Source organism: Microcaecilia unicolor, chromosome 9 (assembly GCF_901765095.1).
Source record: "Microcaecilia unicolor chromosome 9, aMicUni1.1, whole genome shotgun sequence".
Classification (NCBI taxonomy): domain Eukaryota; kingdom Metazoa; phylum Chordata; class Amphibia; order Gymnophiona; family Siphonopidae; genus Microcaecilia; species Microcaecilia unicolor.
This window is the reverse complement of record NC_044039.1, coordinates 225,196,489-225,216,728: the sequence shown is the minus strand read 5'-3', so window position 1 is coordinate 225,216,728 and position 20,240 is coordinate 225,196,489. Positions and strand designations below refer to the sequence as shown.

The 20,240-nt window shown below is 43.8% G+C and overlaps 1 protein-coding gene across 1 annotated transcript in view; it reads left to right on the top strand.

Moving 5' to 3' along the window:
• Positions 1-20,240, top strand: part of DLST (dihydrolipoamide S-succinyltransferase) — a 111,669-nt gene that overhangs the window by 44,065 nt on the left and 47,364 nt on the right. Inside the window, exons 5-7 of the mRNA XM_030213730.1 lie at positions 5,063-5,118; positions 18,023-18,097; positions 18,782-18,837. Of these exons, the coding sequence (XP_030069590.1) occupies positions 5,063-5,118; positions 18,023-18,097; positions 18,782-18,837 (187 nt within the window). The remainder of the gene's footprint in view (positions 1-5,062; positions 5,119-18,022; positions 18,098-18,781; positions 18,838-20,240) is intronic.

The window sequence follows — 20,240 nt, the reverse complement described above, 5'->3', positions numbered from 1 at the left end:
AACTCATCCTCCTGTAACTGAACAGAAATCCTGAAGACTGTTTTCCAACTTCTCCCAATGAGGGAACATATCTACAGGAAAAACTGAACATACAACAACATCAATCACACAAAGAATCACTGAGGGAGGGCTCATGGATTCATCTGCAATGATTAAAGGAAAGAAAATTACCAAGGTAAGAACCTAATTTTCCCTTCCTTGTCATCAAGCAGATGAATACATTACGAATGGGATGTATCAAAGCAATCCCTAGATAGGGTAGGAACAAGCCACGCCACGCGCCAGCACTTGTGCTCTAAAATGCACGTCTCTCCTGGCAGCCACATCCAGCCTGTAATGTCGGGCAAATGAAAGCTTAGAAGCCCATGTCATTGCACTGCATATCTCTTGAAGAGAGAGTGCTCCAGTTTCAGCCCAAGAAGAGGAAATCGCTCTTGTGGAATGTGCCTTAAAGGCTTCAGGCGGAGGCCGGCCAGACAGCAAGTCAGGCTGAAAAAATAGCTTCCTTGAGCCAATGGGCTATAGTGGCTTTAGACGCTGGAGACCCTCTGCGCGGACCTGAGAACTGGACAAAAAGAAGATCAGAGGTCCGAAAAGCATTTCACATGAGCAGATACTGCAACAGAGCCCTTCGCACATCTAGGAGGTGCAACTGCCCAAAGGCTTCCGGAAACTCCTCTCTGCAAAAGGAAGGCAGGAAAATAGGCTGGTTTAGGTGAAACGCTGAAACCACCTTAGGCAGGAAGGAAGGCACCGTACTTACCATAAGACTCGGACTCTGAGAACTGCAAAAATGGGTCTCGACAGGACAGCTCCTGGAGCTCAGACACCCGTCTCGCCGAAGAAGTGGCCACCAAAAAGACCATCTTTAGGGTCCACATCCTTCTCTGAGATCGCCTTAGCGGCTTGAAGGCCTTTAAAAACTAACCCAAGGTTCCAGGCAGGACCGGAGCCCGCATGGGAGGACGGAGCCGAAGCACCTCTCTAGGAAACCATGCCACATCCGGAATAAGCTGTTGTGTTGTGTGCTGTGATTTTGCAGTGGCTTGTCTCCTGTTTGTTTCTGCTAAGTTTCTTGATAAGAACATTCCACATCCCAGGCATGCAGGGTTTTGCCTCAGCCACAGTACAGAATCTTTACTTGTCTGTCTTGTTAGACCACCAGCGATCCGAGCTTTCCCTCTCTAGATTCAAAGCATCTTGCAAAGCTCATTTCTTTTGCCTGGCATTTGGCACCACCTCTGGACCAGCATGACCAGGCCTGACTACGGGGGGGGGAAATCAATCTTTTTATTTATTTTTTTTCTTTTTGTGGTGTGTGTGTGTGTGCATCTCTGTAATGCCTGCCCTCTTTCCTTTCTTTTATGAAGCTCCTTTCCTCCTTTTTATTAATTTGTGATCTGCTTTGACTTTATCTATGTAAAGGCGGTATATCAAGTAAATAAATAAACATTTAGATTTAGATTTTAGCAAAGTCTTTAACATGATTCTGCTTAGACGACTAATAAATAAACTGAATGCCCTGGTTATGGGTCCCAAACTGCCTGACTGGGTAGGAACTGGTAGAGTGGAAGGTGACAGTGAATAATAGTACATGGAGCTCACTCAGAGGAAAAGGATGTTATCAGTGGTGTGCCACAAGGTTCTGTTATTGGGCTGGTTATTTTTAACATTTAAAGGGATATTGCTGAAGGGCTGTCTGGTAAGGTTTTTACCTCTTTTCAGATGACACCAAAATCATTTTACACCTGATGGTGCGGGTAAAATGAGGAATGACGTGGAATGGGTGACTTCAATTATCCAAATATAGACTGCGTAAATGTAACATTGGGACACGCTAGAGAGGTACAATTCCTTGATGAAATCAAGGACAGCTTTATGGAGCAGCTGGTGCAGGAGCTGACGAGTAGAAGGAAAAATTCTAGGACTGGTCCTTAGTGGAGCGCTGGATCCTGGTGAGGGACGTTATGGTACTGGGGCCCGCTTGATAACAGTGATCATAATATGATCAGTTTTGATATCAACCTTGAAGTAACTGTACACAGGAAGTCAAATACGTTAGCGTTTAACTTTAAAAAAGGAGTCTATGATAAAATGAGAAGAACGGTTAAAAAAAAAAACTTAGGGGGGCAACTGAGAGGGTAAAACTGTACAACAGCATGGACCTGTTCAAAAATACCATCCTGGAGGCCCAGGCCAACATATTCCGCGAATTAGAAAGAAAGACAGAAGTCCAAAAGACAGCGCATGGTTGAAAAGTGAGGTGAAGGAAGCTATTAGGGCTAAAAAGAAATGCCTTCAGAAAATGGAAGAAGGAACCGTCTGAATAACAAGAAGCAGCATAAGGAGTGTCAAAGCAATGCAAGGCGCAGATAAAGAAGGCCAAGAAGGATTACGAAAAAAAAGATAGCATTAAAGGCAAAAAAACATAGCAAAACTTTTTTTCGGTATATTAAAAGCAGGAAGCTGGCAAAAGAATCGTTTGGGCCGCTGGATGACTGAGGGGTAAAAGGGGCGATCAAGGAAGATAAAGACGTAGCAGAGAGATTGAATGAATTCTTTGCTTCGGTCTTCACTGAGGAAGATTTGAGTGGGAAACCGGTGTCGGAAATGGTATTTCAAGCGGATGAGTCAGAGAAACTTACTGATTTCATGGTAAACCTGGAGGACGTAATGGGGCAATTCAGCAAACTGAAAAGTAGTAAATCTCCTGGACCGGATGGTATTCATCCTAGAGTACTGATAGAACTGAAAAATGAGCTTGCGGAGCTACTGTTAGTGATATGCAATTTATCCTTAAAATCGAGCGTGGTACCGGAAGATTGGAGGGTGGCCAATGTAACGCCGATTTTTAAAAAAGGTTCCAGGGGAGATCCGGGAAATTATAGACCGGTGAGTCTGACTTCGGTGCCGAGGAAAATGGTAGAGGCTATTATCAAAAACAAAATTTTAGAGCACATCCAAGGACATGGATTACTGAGACCAAGTCAGCACACGGCTTTTGTGTGGGGAAATCTTGCCTGACCAATTTACTTCAATTCTTTGAAGGAGTAAACAAACATGTGGACAAAGGGGAGCTGGTTGATATTGTGTATCTGGATTTTCTAAAGGCCTAACCCTGGTGAGTCTTTTGGGGTCGATGGTATTCAGAGCCTCCTCATTGATCCAGTCCCACTCGGCCTTTTTTGTTAAAGGATCGGATTGCTGTATGTTTATCTTGTCAGAGACTAGTTTCCAGAACCTGACAGTGTCGATTCTTCCCCGTGCTTTTATGATGGGCCTCACTTACTTAGCCGTAGAGTAAGAGGACGTGGATGTGGCTAGTAAAATGGGCTAGAAAGTGGTCTGACCTACGGTATGGTTGACCATTTTGTTTCCGAGATAAGAGAAGAAGGATGAGACGTGATCATTTCAAGTGATTGACCTTTCTCACGTGTGGTGGTTGTGTGGCACAATCCTGTTGCCGAACTCCCTAATGCTCAACGCTATGAGTTCGCCTATATTTGCATCTCATTAGTGTTGAGCATTAGGGCATTGTTTTTCTGTGCTGTTCTGGCAATATTTTTACAACACTATTTGGAACTGCACTGGGGTTTTGAGCATCGGGGCCTGAGCATCTGATGTTCCCCTGCAGGCCAGACTTTCAAAGCAAAACCTTGTGTGAGATTTCTCTTTGAAAATATAGGCCCCACGTCAGGTCTCTGTATTGTTCACAAAATGTTCAGTTTTAACAAAAGAGGAGATTGAGCAGTGGTCTGGGGCATTGTTGCAGAATTGGGTCATGGGTTGCAGGGACTTTGTGAGAGGTCAGACTAAAAAAATGAATGAATACAGGATGATATAGGAAGGCAGAGCCTTTGAGGCTGATACCGTAAGTTACAATATGGGAGTTCCCCTGACAAAGCAAGTGGTGAAACAGGTGCCTGTCAGGATCCTTCGTCTAAGATAAGTGTCACTTCAGCTCTTTTGCAATTCCTGTGATATGGATTCTATGGAATGCCATCCAAACCTTTTTTTTAAAACCCCAGCTAAAGCTAACAGCCTTTACCACATTCTCTGGCAACGAATTCCAGAGTTTAATTACACGTTGAGTGAAGAAACATTTTCTCTGATTCGTTTTAAATTTACTACGTTGTAGCTCATTGAATGCCCCTAGCCCTAGTATTTTGGAGAAAGAGTAAACAGACACTTCATGTGAACCTTTCCACTCCACTCATTATTTTATAGACCTCTATCATATCTCCTTTTAGCCGTCTTTTCTCCAAGCTGAAGAGCCCTAGCCGCTTTAGCCTTTCCTCATAGGGAAGTCGTCCCATCCCCTTTATCATTTTCGTAGCCCTTCTCTGTACCTTTTCTAATTCCACTATATCTTTTTTGAGATGCGGCCACCAGAATTGAACACAATATTCGAGGTGCGGTCGCACTATGGAGCAATACAAAGGCATTATAACATCCTCATTTTTGTTTTCCATGCCTTTCCTAATAATCCCTAACATTCTATTTGCTTTCTTAGCTGCAGCAGCACACTAACAGAAGATTTCAACGTATCATCAACGACGACACCTAGATCCCTTTCTTGGTCCGTGACTCCTAACGTGGAACCTTGCATGACATATCTATAATTCGGGTTCCTGTTTCCCACATGCATCACTTTGCACTTGCTCACATTAAACGTGTGAAAAAAAGCATAGATAGCTCTAAGACATGAAAACATGTGACAGGGAACATCTAGACATTGAAATTACCAAAGATCATCTGTACTTGGCAGTAGCTGCTGATATCAGTAGAGGTGCTGATGGCTGGATGTGATTGGAGACTGATGCTTCTGTAGAACTGTCTTTCAGAAGGACTGGTATTGTGGATGTGTGCACATGTCTAGGATGTGTATTTGCCCGTTTTTTTTTTTTTGAGGGGGGGGTGGAAGGAGGCACACTAATGACAATTTATGATGAGAGGTGTTGTACAACCTGATCTTGCGAGGCTGTATATTGTGTAATATGAATGTTTTGAAGGGGCTGTAATGATATATTTCTGCTTTCTCTTCCTTTTTTCTTCTGTGCAGGGAACGTGGAAATAGTCTTATCAGGGTTCAATTTTTCCGAACCACAACAGCATGCAGTAAGTATTTTTTTGAGAGTTCAGAGTAACACAGTAGATGATGGGAGATGAAGACCTACAAACGCATAGTCTGTCTGAGTTAGAACTTTTTGGTTGTAGAGGTCTCCCCCTTCTCCAGCCGCTCCTGCAGATGAGCTGATTAGCAGTGTCTATGGAATGCCCGCTCCATCTGTAATAAACTTCCCTACATTCATGACCTTTTCATTTCTCATTCCCTCCATCTACTTGCCTTAACTGAAAGTTGGCTCCCCCTGATGACTCTACTACTTCTGTCCGCGGCCCTTTGCCATGGTGGTTATCTTTTTCTCTCACACCCCTCGCCTTGCCGGCGGTGGCGTGGATGGCTGCGCGCGCCTCTTGCAAATCCAACCATCTTCTCCACCCCAGCTCACTGTTTGTCAACCTTTGAAGTCCACCCTATCTGCCTCTTTCACTCCCTTGCCCTCTCCGTCTAGCAGTCATTTATCGCCCCCCCTGATAAGTCTCTTCCATCCTTTCTCACTGACTTTGACGCCTGGCTCTCCTTCTTTCATAATCCTTCATCCCCTTCCATTATCCTTGGGGACTTTAACATCCACGCTGATATCCATCTGACTCCTATGCCGCCCAATTCCTTGCCCTAATGTCCCTCATTCAATCTTCAGCTGTGCTCCTCGGCACCCACTCACAAAAATGGTCACTGTCCTCGACCTTATCCTCTCCTCTAACTGCTTTCCCTCCAGCTTCTATTCCTCTGATCTCCCCCTATGTGACCATCACCTACTAACCTTCACTTAAGCACCCTCCTCCCCATTCCATCCAATCTCACCCCCCACCTCTAGGAACCTTCAAGCTATCGACCCCTTTACTCTATCCTCTTGTGTCTCTAACCTTCTCTCTACCACCACCTTATCTAAGTCTGTGAATGAAGCTACTTCTTGCTACGATACTATTCTCTCCTCTGCTCTGGACACTCTTGCCCCTCTCATGCCCCGTCCTACTAGACGTACCAAACCCCAGCCTTGGCTAACCTCTAGAATCCGTTACTTTCGCTCCTGCGCCTGATCAGCAGAACGTTCTTGGCTTAAATCCCGTACCCTTGCTGACTTCACCCATTTCAAATTCATGCTGAACTCCTTCCAATCTGCCCTCTCACTTGCCAAACAGGATTACTTCACCTATTTGACTAATTCCCTCGGCTCTAACCCTCGTCTTCTTTTTGCCACACTGAACTCTCTTCTCAAAGTACCTCCGTCTCCTATTCCCCCTTCTCTCTCTCCACAGACTCTAGCTGATTACTTCCATGATTAAATCCATAAAATTAACCTTGAATTTTCATCCAGACCCTCCCCACCTCTCTCTCCCTTAGTCCACACCCCCTACTCTCCTTCTTCTCCTTCTTTCTCCTCCTCAGAAATTTCTACTGAAGAAACTGCCCTTCTTCTTTCCTCCTCTAAATGTACTACCTGTTCCTTTGATCCCATCCCCACTTACCTACTTAACACTATCTCTCCTACTATCATCCCTGTCATCTGTCACATCCTTAATCTTTCACTGTCCACTGCAACTGTTCCTACGACCTTCAAACATGCTATTGTCACTCCACTCCTTAAAAAAACCCTCACTTGACCCTACCTGTGCCTCCAACTATCGCCCCATCTCCCTTCTCCCTTTCCTCTCCAAATTACTTGAACGCGTCGTTCACCGCCGTTGTCTTGACTTTCTCGCTTCTCAACCCACTTGACCCTCTTCAATCCGGATTTCGCTCTCTTCACTCTACTGAAATTGCACTTACTAAAGTCTAATGATCTGCTTCTGGCTAAATCCAGAGGTCTCTATTCCATCCTCATCCTTCTTGATCTTTCTGCTGCTTTCGACACCGTTGACCACACATTACTCCTTGATACCCTGTCCTCGCTTGGATTCCAGGGCCCTGTTCTTTCCTGGTTCTCTTCCTACCTCTCACTCCGTACTTTCAGTGTTCACTCTGGTGGATCCTCTTCAACTTCCCTCCCGCTTTCAGTAGGTGTGCCTCAGGGTTCTGTCCTTGGACCACTCCTTTTCTCCATCTATACCTCTTCCCTTGGTGCCCTGATCTCATCCCATGGTTTTCATTACCATCTTTACGCTGATGACTCCCAGATCTACATCTCCACCCCTGAAATCTCAACCTTAATCCAAGACAAAATCTCTGCCTGCTTGTCTGACATTACTGCCTGGATGTCTCAACGCTATCTCAAATTAAACATGGCTAAAACTGAACTTCTCATTTTTCCCCCTAAACTCTTCTCCCTTCTTCCCCCATTCTCTTTCTCTGTTAATGTCTCTCATATCCTCCCTTTCTCCTCGGCTCGTAACCTTGGAGTCATCTTCTACTCTCCTGCTCTGCTCATATTCAACAAATCGCCAAAACCTGTCGCTTCTTTATCTTCAACATTAGCAAAATTCGCCCCTTCCTTTCTGAACACGCCACCAAAACCCTTATTCACACCCTTGTTACTTCTCGCTTGGACTATTGCAATTTACTTCTCACTGGTCTTCTGCTCAATCATCTTTCTCCTCTCCAATCTGTCCAGAATTCTGCAGCTCGACTTATTTTCCGCCAGAATCGCTATGCCCACACTAGCCCACTTCTCAAGTCGCTTCACTGGCTCCCTGTCCACTTCCGTATTCAGGTCAAACTTCTCTTACTGACCTTTAAATGCATCCACTCTATGACCCCTCGTTACCTCTCCTCTCTCATTTCTCCCTACATTCCTCCCCGTGAACTCCGCTCTCTGAGCAAGTCTCTCTTGTCGTCCCCCTTCTCTTCCACCGCTAACTCCAGACTTCGTTCCTTTTATCTTGCTGCACCTTATGCCTGGAACCGTGTTTCTGAGCCCATATGTCTAGCTCCATCTCTACCTGTTTTTAAATCTATGCTGAAGGCTCACCTTTTCACTGCTACCTTTGGCTCCTAGCCGCTACTCATTTGCCCTCCTCCTCCCCTATTCCTCTTTACCCTGTAATTCCCTTGCCCGTATGTCTTGTCTGTGTGTTTTAACCTAGATTGTAAGCTCTTTGGAGCAGGACTGTCTCTCTATGTCAAATGTTCAGCGCTGCGTGCATCTGGTAGCGCTATATAAATGCTATTAGTAGTAGTCTTTGCTCTGACTGCTTGTCTCCTCTTTGACTCTACTGATGAAATGAAGAGCAGAGCTAATGCTAGGACCTTAACTCTTGAGAAGGGAGAAGCAACAGGACATCTTAGCTGAAGGAGGGCCCATCTTTGTTCCATCAGCACCTTAGATCAGCTCCTAGTAATGGATTTTTTTTAACATTGAATTTTTATTAAAGTTTTAAAGAGCAATACAAATAACAGAGGTAATTCACATCCAGAAAGGATCATTAGAGCAGTCTAACATTCCCCCAGCTGCCAGTACCAATCCCCCAACAAACCCTATCCCAAACCCTCCTCATTATAATTACACCTTAATACCTAAGCACTCTGTGGGCTCTTCAGAGTGATCAGCCCGCCCTTTAGAAGCCACTTCCTCCCCCCGTACTCACACCACTCCTTCCCACTTCCCCCCCCCCAGTACCATCAGTTAACATTCAATATAAGTCAAGGTGTACCCAGTTCTCAGCAGATGAGTCGTATTGCCCAAGTCTGCGATCCGTTAGCCTATCTAAATCCCCCCAAACGGTTAATTTTATAAGCCATCAGTTGCTTCCAGTGAGCAGCTATAACACTTTTGGCTGCTGCTAAGCACATGCACTTAAGTCATCGGTGCCATTTAGGGCCCCTTCGATTACCCAGCTCAAGTAAACACTACTCAGGATCACAGAGAAAAACAATGTCTAATGCAAAAGACATCCTCCTCGTAATCCCTTGCCAAAATTCCTGAATCTTCCCACACAGCCACCATATATGAAAAAAGGACCCAGTTGCAAGACCACATCTCCTACAAAGATCAGTAGCCATGGAAAACGTAGCTTTTAACTTATCAGGTGTGTAGTACCATCTGGTCAATATTTGTATTTTCTTTAAGGAGCACACATTGAAGCTTTTTTCACTTCTATACATACCGCCTTCCACTCACTCACACTCAGTTCGAACCCCAAGTCTCCTTCCCACACCCGCATATAGGAATATTTATAGAACTCATTTCCCCGAATGAATCAATATAAGATTGAAATAGTCCCCCTGAGTTTCCCCAATGAAACCCTCAAATTTTCCAAATGCTCCATATCATCTGGGTCAGGCCATAACCCACCTTGCCTGGAAAATGTAATGTTGGATGTGTATAGTAGGGAAATATATCTGAATGTGATAACCCATAATCTGTTTGAGACTCCCCATCTAGGAAATCCCAAAAATAACAAGACCTCATAAACGCCCATTCCCGAAACACAGCAAGGAAGAGAACCACACAGTGAGAATAAATGAGAACAAAGGGATTGAGTGAGCGCTGCTTATATGCCTGAGTGGAAGAGAGAAGCCCATAAAGCTCCACTCTGAGTACCCCTTCACATAATGATTGTTTTATAACTGTGGTAGCCATTTTTCCCATCCTGATTCTAACCGATATAATTTCAACTGTGCGGCCCTGTAGTACTACAATAAGTTGGGCCTGCCCCCCATCTCAACAGCACCCTGCGTCACTTTCTTAGTCTAGAGGAACATCCTCCCCACAGAAAACTGGAAATCTGTAAAGTCGCAGTAGTTCCAGCCGCAGTACAACAAGGAGAAGAGTTTGAAACAAAAACAGACTTGGGAGCAGATTCATTTTAAATCGCCGAAATCAGTAGTCCCAGCTATGTAACTCTCTACGCAGCTGGCGGAATAACGGGATGTAATTAAGTACAAACAATTTAGACTGCCCTAACCCCTCCTCCTAGATATAGTTATTCCCATGAATTCTGATTTATCATTGTTCTCCTTAAATGCTGACACTCTCCCAAATTCAATTCCTTAATTATTATAGGTAAAGACAACTAAGGTGCTCTCACATAAAACAGGATCTCATCTGCAACTCAATTGACAATGCAGATAACAGAGGGGAAAACAGGCTTCTCTGCCTGGTCCCCCTCTGTAAGGAGAATTGTGAGGAATACCCCCTATTGATCTTAATACGGACAGCCGGTGCTTCATAAAGACCCTGTAGCCAACCCAGGAATTTTGGGCCGAACCCCAGAAATTGTGACAGAGTCAGCATGGGCTCAGCAAAGGGAAGTCTTGCCTCACCATTTTGCTTCATTTCTTTGAAGGCGTGAACAAACGTGGATAAGGTGAGCCGGTTGATGTAGTGTATGTAGCTTTTCAGAAAGCTTTCGATAAAGTTCCTCATGAAAGACTCCTAAGAAAATTAGAGTCATGGGATAGGAGGCAGTGTTCTGGTGTGGATTATGATATGGAAATTGGAATGAGTGAGGTGATTAAATTTGCAGATGATACAAACTATTCAAGGTTGTTAAACACATGCGGACTGTGAAATATTGCAGGAAGACCTTAGGAAATTGGGAAGGCTTGGCATGCAAATGGCAGATGAAATTTAATGTGGAAAATGCAAGGTGGTGCACATTGGAAAGAATAATCCGAATCATAGTTACTTGATGCTAGGTCCACCTTGGGGGTCAGCAACAAAGAAAAAGATCTAGGTGTTGTTGCAGATAATACGCTGAAATCCTCTGCTCATGTGCGTGGCAGCCAAAAGGGCCACCACCATACATGCTAGGCATTATGTACCTAATCACTCCTCTCCTTCTTTTACCCTCATTTAACCTCTGCACAACATTAAATGTATATGTCACCTTGCAATGACAATGTTAACAAAACTATGTAAGCCACATTGAGCCTGCAAATATGTGGGATAATGTGGGATACAAATGCAATAAAATAAAAATAAATTAGGAAAGGGATGGTGAAAAAGACCGAAAATACTAAAATGCCTCTGTATCGCTCTATGGTGCAACCTCACCTTGAGTATAGCATTCAGTTATGGTCGCCATATCTCAAAAAAGATATAGTGGAATTAGAAAAGGTTCAAAGAAAAGCGAATGATAAAGGAGATGAAACTCCTTTCATATGAGAAAAGAATAAAGAGGTTAGGGCTCTTCTGCTTGTAAAAGGAGACGGCTGAAGAAATATATGATTGAGGTCTACAAAATCCTCTGTGATGTAGAATGAGTAGAAGTGACACGCTAGAGAGGTACAATTCCTTGATGAAATCAAGGACAGCTTTATGGAGAAGCTGGTGCAGGAGCCGACGAGAGAAGGAAAAATTCTAGACTTGGTCCTTAGTGGAGCGCATGATCTGGTGAGGGACCGTTAAGGTACTGGGGGGGCCGCTTGATAACAGTGATCATAATATGATCATTTTGATATCATCCTTGAAGTAACTATACACAGGAAGTCAAATACATTAGCGTTTAACTTTAAAAAAGGAGACTATGATAAAATGAGAAGAACGGTGGAAAAAAAACTTAGGGGGGCAACTGAGAGGGTAAAAACTGTACAACAGGCATGGACGCTGTTCAAAAATACCATCCTGGAGGCCCAGCCAAACATATTCCGCAAATTAGAAAAGAAAGACGGAACTCCAAAAGACAGCCGGTCTGGTTGAAAAGTGAGGTGAAGGAAGCTATTAGGGCTAAAAGAAATGCCTTCAGAAAATGGAAGAAGGAACCATCTGAAAATAACAAGAAGCAGCATAAGGAGTGTCAAAGCAAAAGCAAGGCCAGATAAAGAAGGCCAAGAGGGATTCCGAAAAAAGATAGCATTAGAGGCAAAAAAGTATAGTAAAAAATTTTTCGGTATATTAAATGCAGGAAGCCGGCAAAAGAATCTGTTGGGCCGCTGAATGACCGAGGGGTAAAAGGGGTGATCAAGAAAGATAAAGACGTAGTGGAGAGATTGAATGAATTCTTTGCTTCGGTCTTCACCGAGGAAGATTTGGGTGGGATACCGGTGTTGGAAATGATATTTCAAGCGGACGAGTCGGAGAAACTTACTGACTTCACGGTAAACCTGGAGGACGTAATGGGGCAGTTCAGCAAACTGAAGAGTAGCAAATCTCCTGGACCGGATGGTATTCATCCAAGAGTACTGATAGAACTGAAAAATGAGCTTGCGGAGCTACTGCTAGTGATATGCAATTTATCCTTAAAATCGAGCGTGGTACCGGAAGATTGGAGGTTAGCCAATGTAACGCCCATTTTAAAAAAGGTTCCAGGGGAGATCCGGGAAATTATAGACCAGTGAGTGAGTCTGACGTTGGTGCTGGGGAAAATGGTAGAGGCTATTATTAAAAACAAATTACAGAGCATATACCGAGGACATGGAGTACTGAGACCGAGTCAGCATGGCTTTGTGGGGGGAAATCTTGCCTGACCAATTTACTTCAATTCTTTGAAGGAGTAAACAAACATGTGGACAAAGGGGAGTCAGTTGATATTGTGTATCTGGATTTTCTAAAGGCGTTTGACAAGGTACCTCATGAAAGGCTACAGAGGAAATTGGAGGGTCATGGGATAGGAGGAAAAGTCCTATTGTGGATTAAAAACGGTTGAAGGATAGGAAACAGAGAGTAGGGTTAAATGGGCAGTATTCACAATGGAGAAGGGTAGTTAGTGGGGTTCCTCAGGGGTCTGTGATAGGACCGCTGCTTTTTAATATATTTATAAATGATTTAGAGATGGGAGTAACTAGCGAGGTAATTAAATTTGCTGATGACACAAAGTTATTCAAAGTCGTTAACTCGCGACAGATTGTGAAAAATTACAGAAGAACCTTAAGAGACTGGGAGACTGGGCGGCTAGATGGCAGATGACATTTAATGTGAGCCAAGTGCAAGGTGATGCATGTGGGGGAAAAAAGAACCCGAATTATAGCTACGTCATGAAGGTTCCACGTTAGGAGTTACGGACCAAGAAAGGGATCTGGGTGTCGTCGTCGATAATACACTGAAACCTTCTGCTCAGTGTGTTGTATGAAAGCGAATAGAATGTTGGGTATTATTTGGAAAGGTATGGAAAACAGGTGTGAGAATGTTATAATGCTATTATATCGCTCCATGGTGCGACCGCACCTTGAGTATTGTGTTCAATTCCGGTCGCCGCATCTCAAGAAAGATATAATGGAATTGGAAAAGGTGCAGCGAAGGGCGACTAAAATGATAACAGGGATGGGACGACTTCCCTATGAAGAAAGACTAAGGAGGCTAGGGCTTTTCAGCTTGGAGAAGAGATGGCTGAGGGGAGACATGATAGAGGTATATAAAATAATGAGTGGAGTGGAACAGGTGGATATGAAGCATGTTGTTCACGCTTTCCAAAAATACTAGGACTAGGGGGCATGCGATGAAACTACAGTGTACTAAATTTAAAACAAATAGGAGAAAAATTTTTCTTCACCCAACGCGTAATTAAACTCTGGAATTCGTTGCCGGAGAACGTGGTGAAGGTGGTTAGCTTGGCAGAGTTTAAAAAGGGGGTTAGACGGTTTCGTAAAGGACAAGTCCATACCCGCTACTAAATGGACTTGGAAAAATCTTCTGGGAATAACGTTTAGAATGTTTGTACATTTGGGAAGCTTGCCAGGTGCCCTTGGCCTGGATTGGCCGCTGTCATGGACAGGATGCTGGGCTCGATGGACCCTTGGTCTTTTCCCAGTGTGACATTACTTATGTACTTAAGGAATACTCAATGAAGTTACATGGAAATGCAATACTTTTAAATCAAATAGGTCTAAATATATTTTCACGTCAATAGTTTTGGTCTGGAACTCGTTACCAAAGGATGTGGAAACAGTGGTTAGCATATCTGGGTTTAAATAAGTCTCTGGAGGAAAAGTTCCTATTGAGGAAGGCATGAGGAATCCACTGCATGCCCCAGGTTTGGTAGCATAGAATATTGCTACTGTTTGGGTTTCTGCCAGGTACTTCTGATCTGGATTGGCCACTGTTGGGAAACGGGGATACTGGATGGCTATTCTTATGTTCTTATCTTTATAGCAAGCAGTGGATTCCAGAACAGCAGCAGATTGATGGCTTGATCCTAAGGAGTATGGAGGGTTAAGGTATGCCTTTAGATCGACCTGATCTGAATAACCCATTGGTGGTTCTGTGGAGTCTGTGGTATTGATACCTTCATTTTAGGGATCAGTAGAGATCACCTTAGGCAGTGTCTGTGATTCCTTAACTGCTTTACAGAAATCTTGTTACCATGAACTGAGCTTCTCATTTTCCCCCCAAACCCACCTCCCCGCTCCCCAGTTTTCTATTTCTGTTGATGGCTCTCTCATTCTCCCTGTCTCCTCAGCTCGAAACCTTGGGGTCATCTTTGACTCTTCTCTCTCCTTCTCTGCTCATATCCAGCAGATTGCCAAGACCTGTCGTTTCTTGGATACAGAAAGTGAAAGTGCCTTGGTGCTTTGTAGCTTTTACTATATGAGACGTGGGGTAAGGAATAATATATTGTAGAGGAATATATTTGAGTTATTCCCCAAGTTTTCCACGTCATTACTGTGACCCCTGACGCAGGTGCTAGTCACCGAAACACGGCCCGTATCGGGTCTTTTTGTCAGGCTCATTCATTAAAGAACTGTGTTCCATTTTTAAAGGTCCGTGGTGTTTTTTTTTTTTTTTGTTTCTTTCTTTACAACATCCGTAAAATCCGCCCCTTTCTTTCCGAGCACTCTACCAAAACCCTCATCCACACCCTTGTCACCCCTCGTTTAGACTACTGCAATCTGCTTCTTGCTGGCCTCCCACTTAGTCACCTCTCCCTTCTCCAGTCGGTTCAAAACTCTGCTGCCCATCTCGTCTTCCGCCAGGGTCGCTTTACTCATACTACCCCTCCCTCAAGACCCTTCACTGGCTCCCTATCCGTTTTCCGCATCCTGTTCAAAACTTCTTCTACTAACCTATAAATGTACTCACTCTGCTGCTCCCCAGTATCTCTCCACACTCGTCCTTCCCTACACCCCTTCCCGTGCACTCCGCTCCACGGATAAATCCTCCTTATCTGTTCCATTCTCCACTACTGCCAACTCCAGACTTCGCGCCTTCTGTCTTGCTGCACCCTACGCCTGGAATAAACTTCCTGAGCTCCTACATCTTGCCCCATCCTTGGCCACCTTTAAATCTAGACTGACAGCCCACCTCTTTAACATTGCTTTTGACTCGTAACCACTTGTAACCACTCGCCTCCACCTACCCTCCTCTCTTCCTTCCCGTTCACATTAATTGATTTGATTTGCTTACTTTATTTTTTTGTCAATTAGATTGTAAGCTCTTTGAGCAGGGACTGTCTTTCTTCTATGTTTGTGCAGCGCTGCGTACGCTATAGAAATGCTAAATAGTAGTAGTAGTAATGTTCACTGCTGCTGTGTTGGACACTCAAGATAAATATAAGATGTAGTCTGGGTAAATTCAGATTCATGAAACAACGTAGGATTGCAAAATCAGAACAGCCAGCTGAGAAATTTTAGCAGATTCAGACTGTTCTGATTAAGAGTACAGGAATTGTTCATTGCAAGTTGGAGAATTTGGACAATGCTGTGTGATATTTGAACCATTGAGTTTTAAATTTTCCAAAGTTTTTTTCATCTTTGAGTGATGGCTGAGTTTTGAATTGTTTTTGATTGTTTTGTTTGTTATGTATGTTGATTTGTAATCTGCCTAGTTGCAGGTGGAATAGAAGTTTTTAAATAAATTCCAAACATTCTGTTTGCTTTCTTAGTTGCCACTGCACACTAAGCAGAGGATTACTGTCTCCTGAGTTGGTTTTTTTTTGTACATTTGTACCTTGCTTTAGATTTTCTATTGGTGTCTTCTCCATTTCATGATCTGTGTAGCACTTTTTGATTTCTATTCATTTTTCCATTTCATTTTTTGATATGCTTTTCTTCATCAAGCCTATGCTTGTTATCTTTGTTAAAATTGTATAATTTAAAAAATCATAAGTGAAGTGGGATGCCATGGAGTGGAGGAGTGGCCTAGTGGTTAGAGCACCGGTCTTGCAATCCAGAGGTGGCTGGTTCAAATCCTGCTGCTCAGGGATGTGCTGGTAAATTTTAACAACAGGCTCTTTCTCCGGACATATCCAGCTCTGCAGTTGGAAGGGCCAGGGGTGGCCGGGGAGGGGGAGCAACACTTGCCTCTCTCTCCTCCCTCCCTCCGTGCAGGCACACTAGGCATACCTTTGCTGGCAGCCAATAAATGGACTGCCACCACTCCCAACATCTTCCTCTGAGCAGCATGCTGGAACTTCTCACCCATGCTCGAGAAATCCCAGCCTGCTGCTCAGAGCTGGAAACAAGGAGCCGGGAAGCAGCAGCAGTCTATTTACTTGGCTGGCAGGGCTCAGCATCCCCACCAGCAAAGTAAAAGAGAATTCAGCAGGGGGCCCAAGTAGTCCACATTTTGGGAGCCAGTTGTTAAAGTAGCCATAGAGGGCCCTACTTTAACAACCGGCTCCCAAAATTCTTAAAAACTTAACAACCGGCTCTTGCGAGCCTGTGAGAGCCTGCTCTAGCACACCACTGCTGCTGCTGCTCCTTGTGATCTTGGGCCAGTCACTTAACCCTCCATTGCCTCAGGTACAAAGTTAGATTGTGAGCCCTCCTGGGACAGAGAAACATCCAGTGTACCTGAATGTAAGTCACCTTGAGCTACTACTAAAAAGGTGTGAGCAAAATCCAAATAATAATAATGAAGTTACTAAGGAGCACATTTAAAATCGGAGAAAATAGTTTTTCACTGAACATACTATTAAATCTAGGCGATTGGTTGCTGGAGGATGTGGTTAAAGCAGCTAGCATAGCTGAGTTTTAAAAAGATTTGGAGCAGTTCTTGGAAGAAAAGTTTGTAGACCATTATTAGCAAGGTAGACTTGGGGAAAACCACTGCTTATCCTTGAATGTAAGCAATATGAAATTTATGAATTCTTTCGGATCCTGCCAGGTACTGATGGTTCAGATTGGCCACTTTTGGTCTGACCTAGTATGGCAGTTTTTGTGGGGCCTTTTTACAAAAGCTTAGCACTCACTAACAGAATCAGCGTGTGCTAAATGCTAAGAAACCCCTTTTATACCCACAGCGTATGCTAAGCTTTAGTAAAAGGGTCCCTATGTTTCCTGTTTACCTGTTCCAACTCATAATTTTTGGGATATCAATTAATATGGGTGTCACAAAATGCCTAGAGCCCACTTGAGAGATTAACCCTTTGCACATACTGTACACTGGCATACCCTTTCACCTGCCTGCTGGGTGCCACTTGCCTCTAGGCTACTCCCACTCCCAAGTTATTTCCTAGTGATTTCTAGATTACTGGGGCCACACTTTCAGGGGTCCCACGTTTTCCAGAAAGCACTCACAGACCACCAGCATTTTTAGTCAGTCCAAGACAGCAGAGTCAATCAACTAATAAAGATTATTGCCAGGAAATTGAATGGTGAACCATATAAAACACATGGAAAAGTAGTAGGTAACAGGTAACTGAATATGGATCAATTATAAAACTGTCTAAACATTTGTTTACTACTTTAGTGCCTGGGAAGTTCAGGACATGAGCAGCTATATGAAATATAACTGCTCACAGGGCCTCAGTAAAGAGGTCTTTCTCTACTTCCAAACTGAGATTAAAATATATCTCACAGCTTAGGCGGGAAAAAGGAAACTGTTAGTTCTGTAACATCTGCTGACCAAACAAGGGAAATGCACTTCATAAAATAATATAGGTGATAGGTTTGGAAACCCACTGTTTCGCTACAATATATATGATGTTTTCAGTATGAACCTAGGTTTTAGATTTGGGAACTGAAAATATATTGATGTTTCGTTAATGAATATTCTGAACCGAAGGTGTACAGTCTGATAGAATATAGCATGTCTTACTCACCTGTAGGCTTTAGGTGAGTTGACTCTTGCTGTTTTCTTTCCAGAGGACGATGTGCTGACAGTAAAGACCCCAGCCTTTGCAGAGTCTGTCACTGAAGGAGATGTTAGATGGGAGAAAGGTAAGATTCGTTCGCCTCATACACTGACTGTCTCATTGTGTCCCAGACCAGCAATACCCTGGCTCTGGTTTCTCTTCAAATTAAACAAAAAACAATCTGTTATATTATTCAGTCTCATTTTGGCTTAGGTTGATGTGCTGGTTCCGAGTTGTGAGCTGAGCATTTTGGCAGAGATTAAGAACATTTACAGTATGGGATTAACATATTGCTTGCTGAATCCATTGAGGACAGGATGATGTAGCAACCATCTCTGAAGCGAGAACATTAAACCATTTGCAAAACTACAAGTGTCTTCAGTTTCTCTCCCCTACCCCATTCCCTGTCTTGATCTGGCAGTGCCCTTCCTATGCTATCATGTGCTAATGGTACCCAGTTATACTTCTGCAGTCCATCATTGCCCATAAGAGTGTTTTGGAGAATGTGAGTTTGTCTGTATTACTGACTGTAGGAGAGGCATTCATCCAGTCAGCTGAGGTGCACCTTATCTTAATTTGTGGCTGTTAAAGCATATCGCCTGCTGGACCTCTTGGAGAGGAAGGAATGCTACCCCTTTGCACTGGTCTGTAGATACTAGGAGAGACTGATTAGTTTCCCCACACCTCATGACTTCAGGCTAAAATGGCTACCCATCCCTGCTGTAGCTGTTCAGCAGCGATCACTCATGTATCTTCTCGTCTGTTTCAGCTGTTGGAGACGCGGTTCGGGAAGATGAGGTGGTGTGTGAGATTGAAACTGATAAGGTGAATATCATAAAAATGCTGAATTACATCATCTAAAATTCTTTCCAAATATCTTAATATACTTTGTATTCACACAAATGCATGTCATCTCTCCTCAAATGCTGTCACTGCTTCTCACATACCGTGTTTCCCCGAAAATAAGACAGTGTCTTATATTAATTTTTGCTCCCAAAGATGCGCTAGGTCTTATTTTCAGGGGGTCTTATTCGGGAGTAGTAGGGGGACTGTGGCGGTCGGGAACAGTATTGAAGTGGGGGGCGGTATCCTGCAGGAGTAGGCAGTGGCTCGCCTATCTGCCCACAGTGACCGCAGGACTCGAGCGGAGCAGAGCCGCCCGGGCCGGGCTGGGAATGGAGGAGGGGTATGCACTAGGGCAGGTAATGGAATGTGGGGCCGGGCTGCTCTGGCTGGGGGTCTCGAGAGGTTGTGAGAGGGCTTAGGGCGCAGGATCATCCCTACCGTATTACAAACATTAAAAGAAAAAATTCTACGGTAGCTCCGTTCCCCGTTGGTGGCACTTTATGCGCTCCTCCTGTACATTTGCAACACTTTCCAGCCTTCTAGTCTGACTTAGCCCTTGGGCGATGGAGCAGCGTCGAAAGGGCTCGGTTACTCATTTTCTTTTCTTTTATTATTTCTGCAAGGGGGATGTTTCTTTTCTTTCTGGGCTCACTTACCGGTAGTTGATCTTCACAAAAGCGTGAAGGAGGATGGTAGGAGTCCGCTGGACGATAGATTTTCCACCTCAGTCTTGTTTCTTGCATTTCTTTAATGTTATTTCATCTTTGGGTTGCAGCAAAAAAAATTAAGGTTTCTGTGTCCATGTCCCATCGGGGCCAAACAAAAACTTTGCTAGGTCTTACTTTCAGGGGAGGCCTTATATTTTAGCAATTCAGCAAAACCTCTACTAGGTCTTATTTTCAGGGGATGTCTTATTTTGGGGAAACAGGGTAAGTATGCTTCCTGACTTCAAATCGCCTTCATGGTCTCTTACACAGTTAATTTTCAGATTGCCTGGTACACACACTCATCCCTTCTTACATGTACATCTGCACCCTCATCTTTGTACTGTTCCCGCCCACTTACTGCATGATAAATTCTTTCTTCCTCCCCAATCCTGTGCCACACTGAAGTCAGTAATGCTTGGGCTATCTACTATATAACATGACAAGTTACATATGTTGATATCAATATATTAAAGCAGTGTTTCCTGACCTTTACAAGCTAGGACATACCTGCATTAATAAAAATGGTGTGTGATGCACCTACCTTTTACTGATTGTACAGTGAACTTACAGGCTATGAAGTTTATTGCTGCCATGATGCTAGGGTCCACCTTGGGGGTCGGCACTCAAGAAAAACATCTAGGTGTCATTGTAGATAATACGCTGAAATCTTCTCAG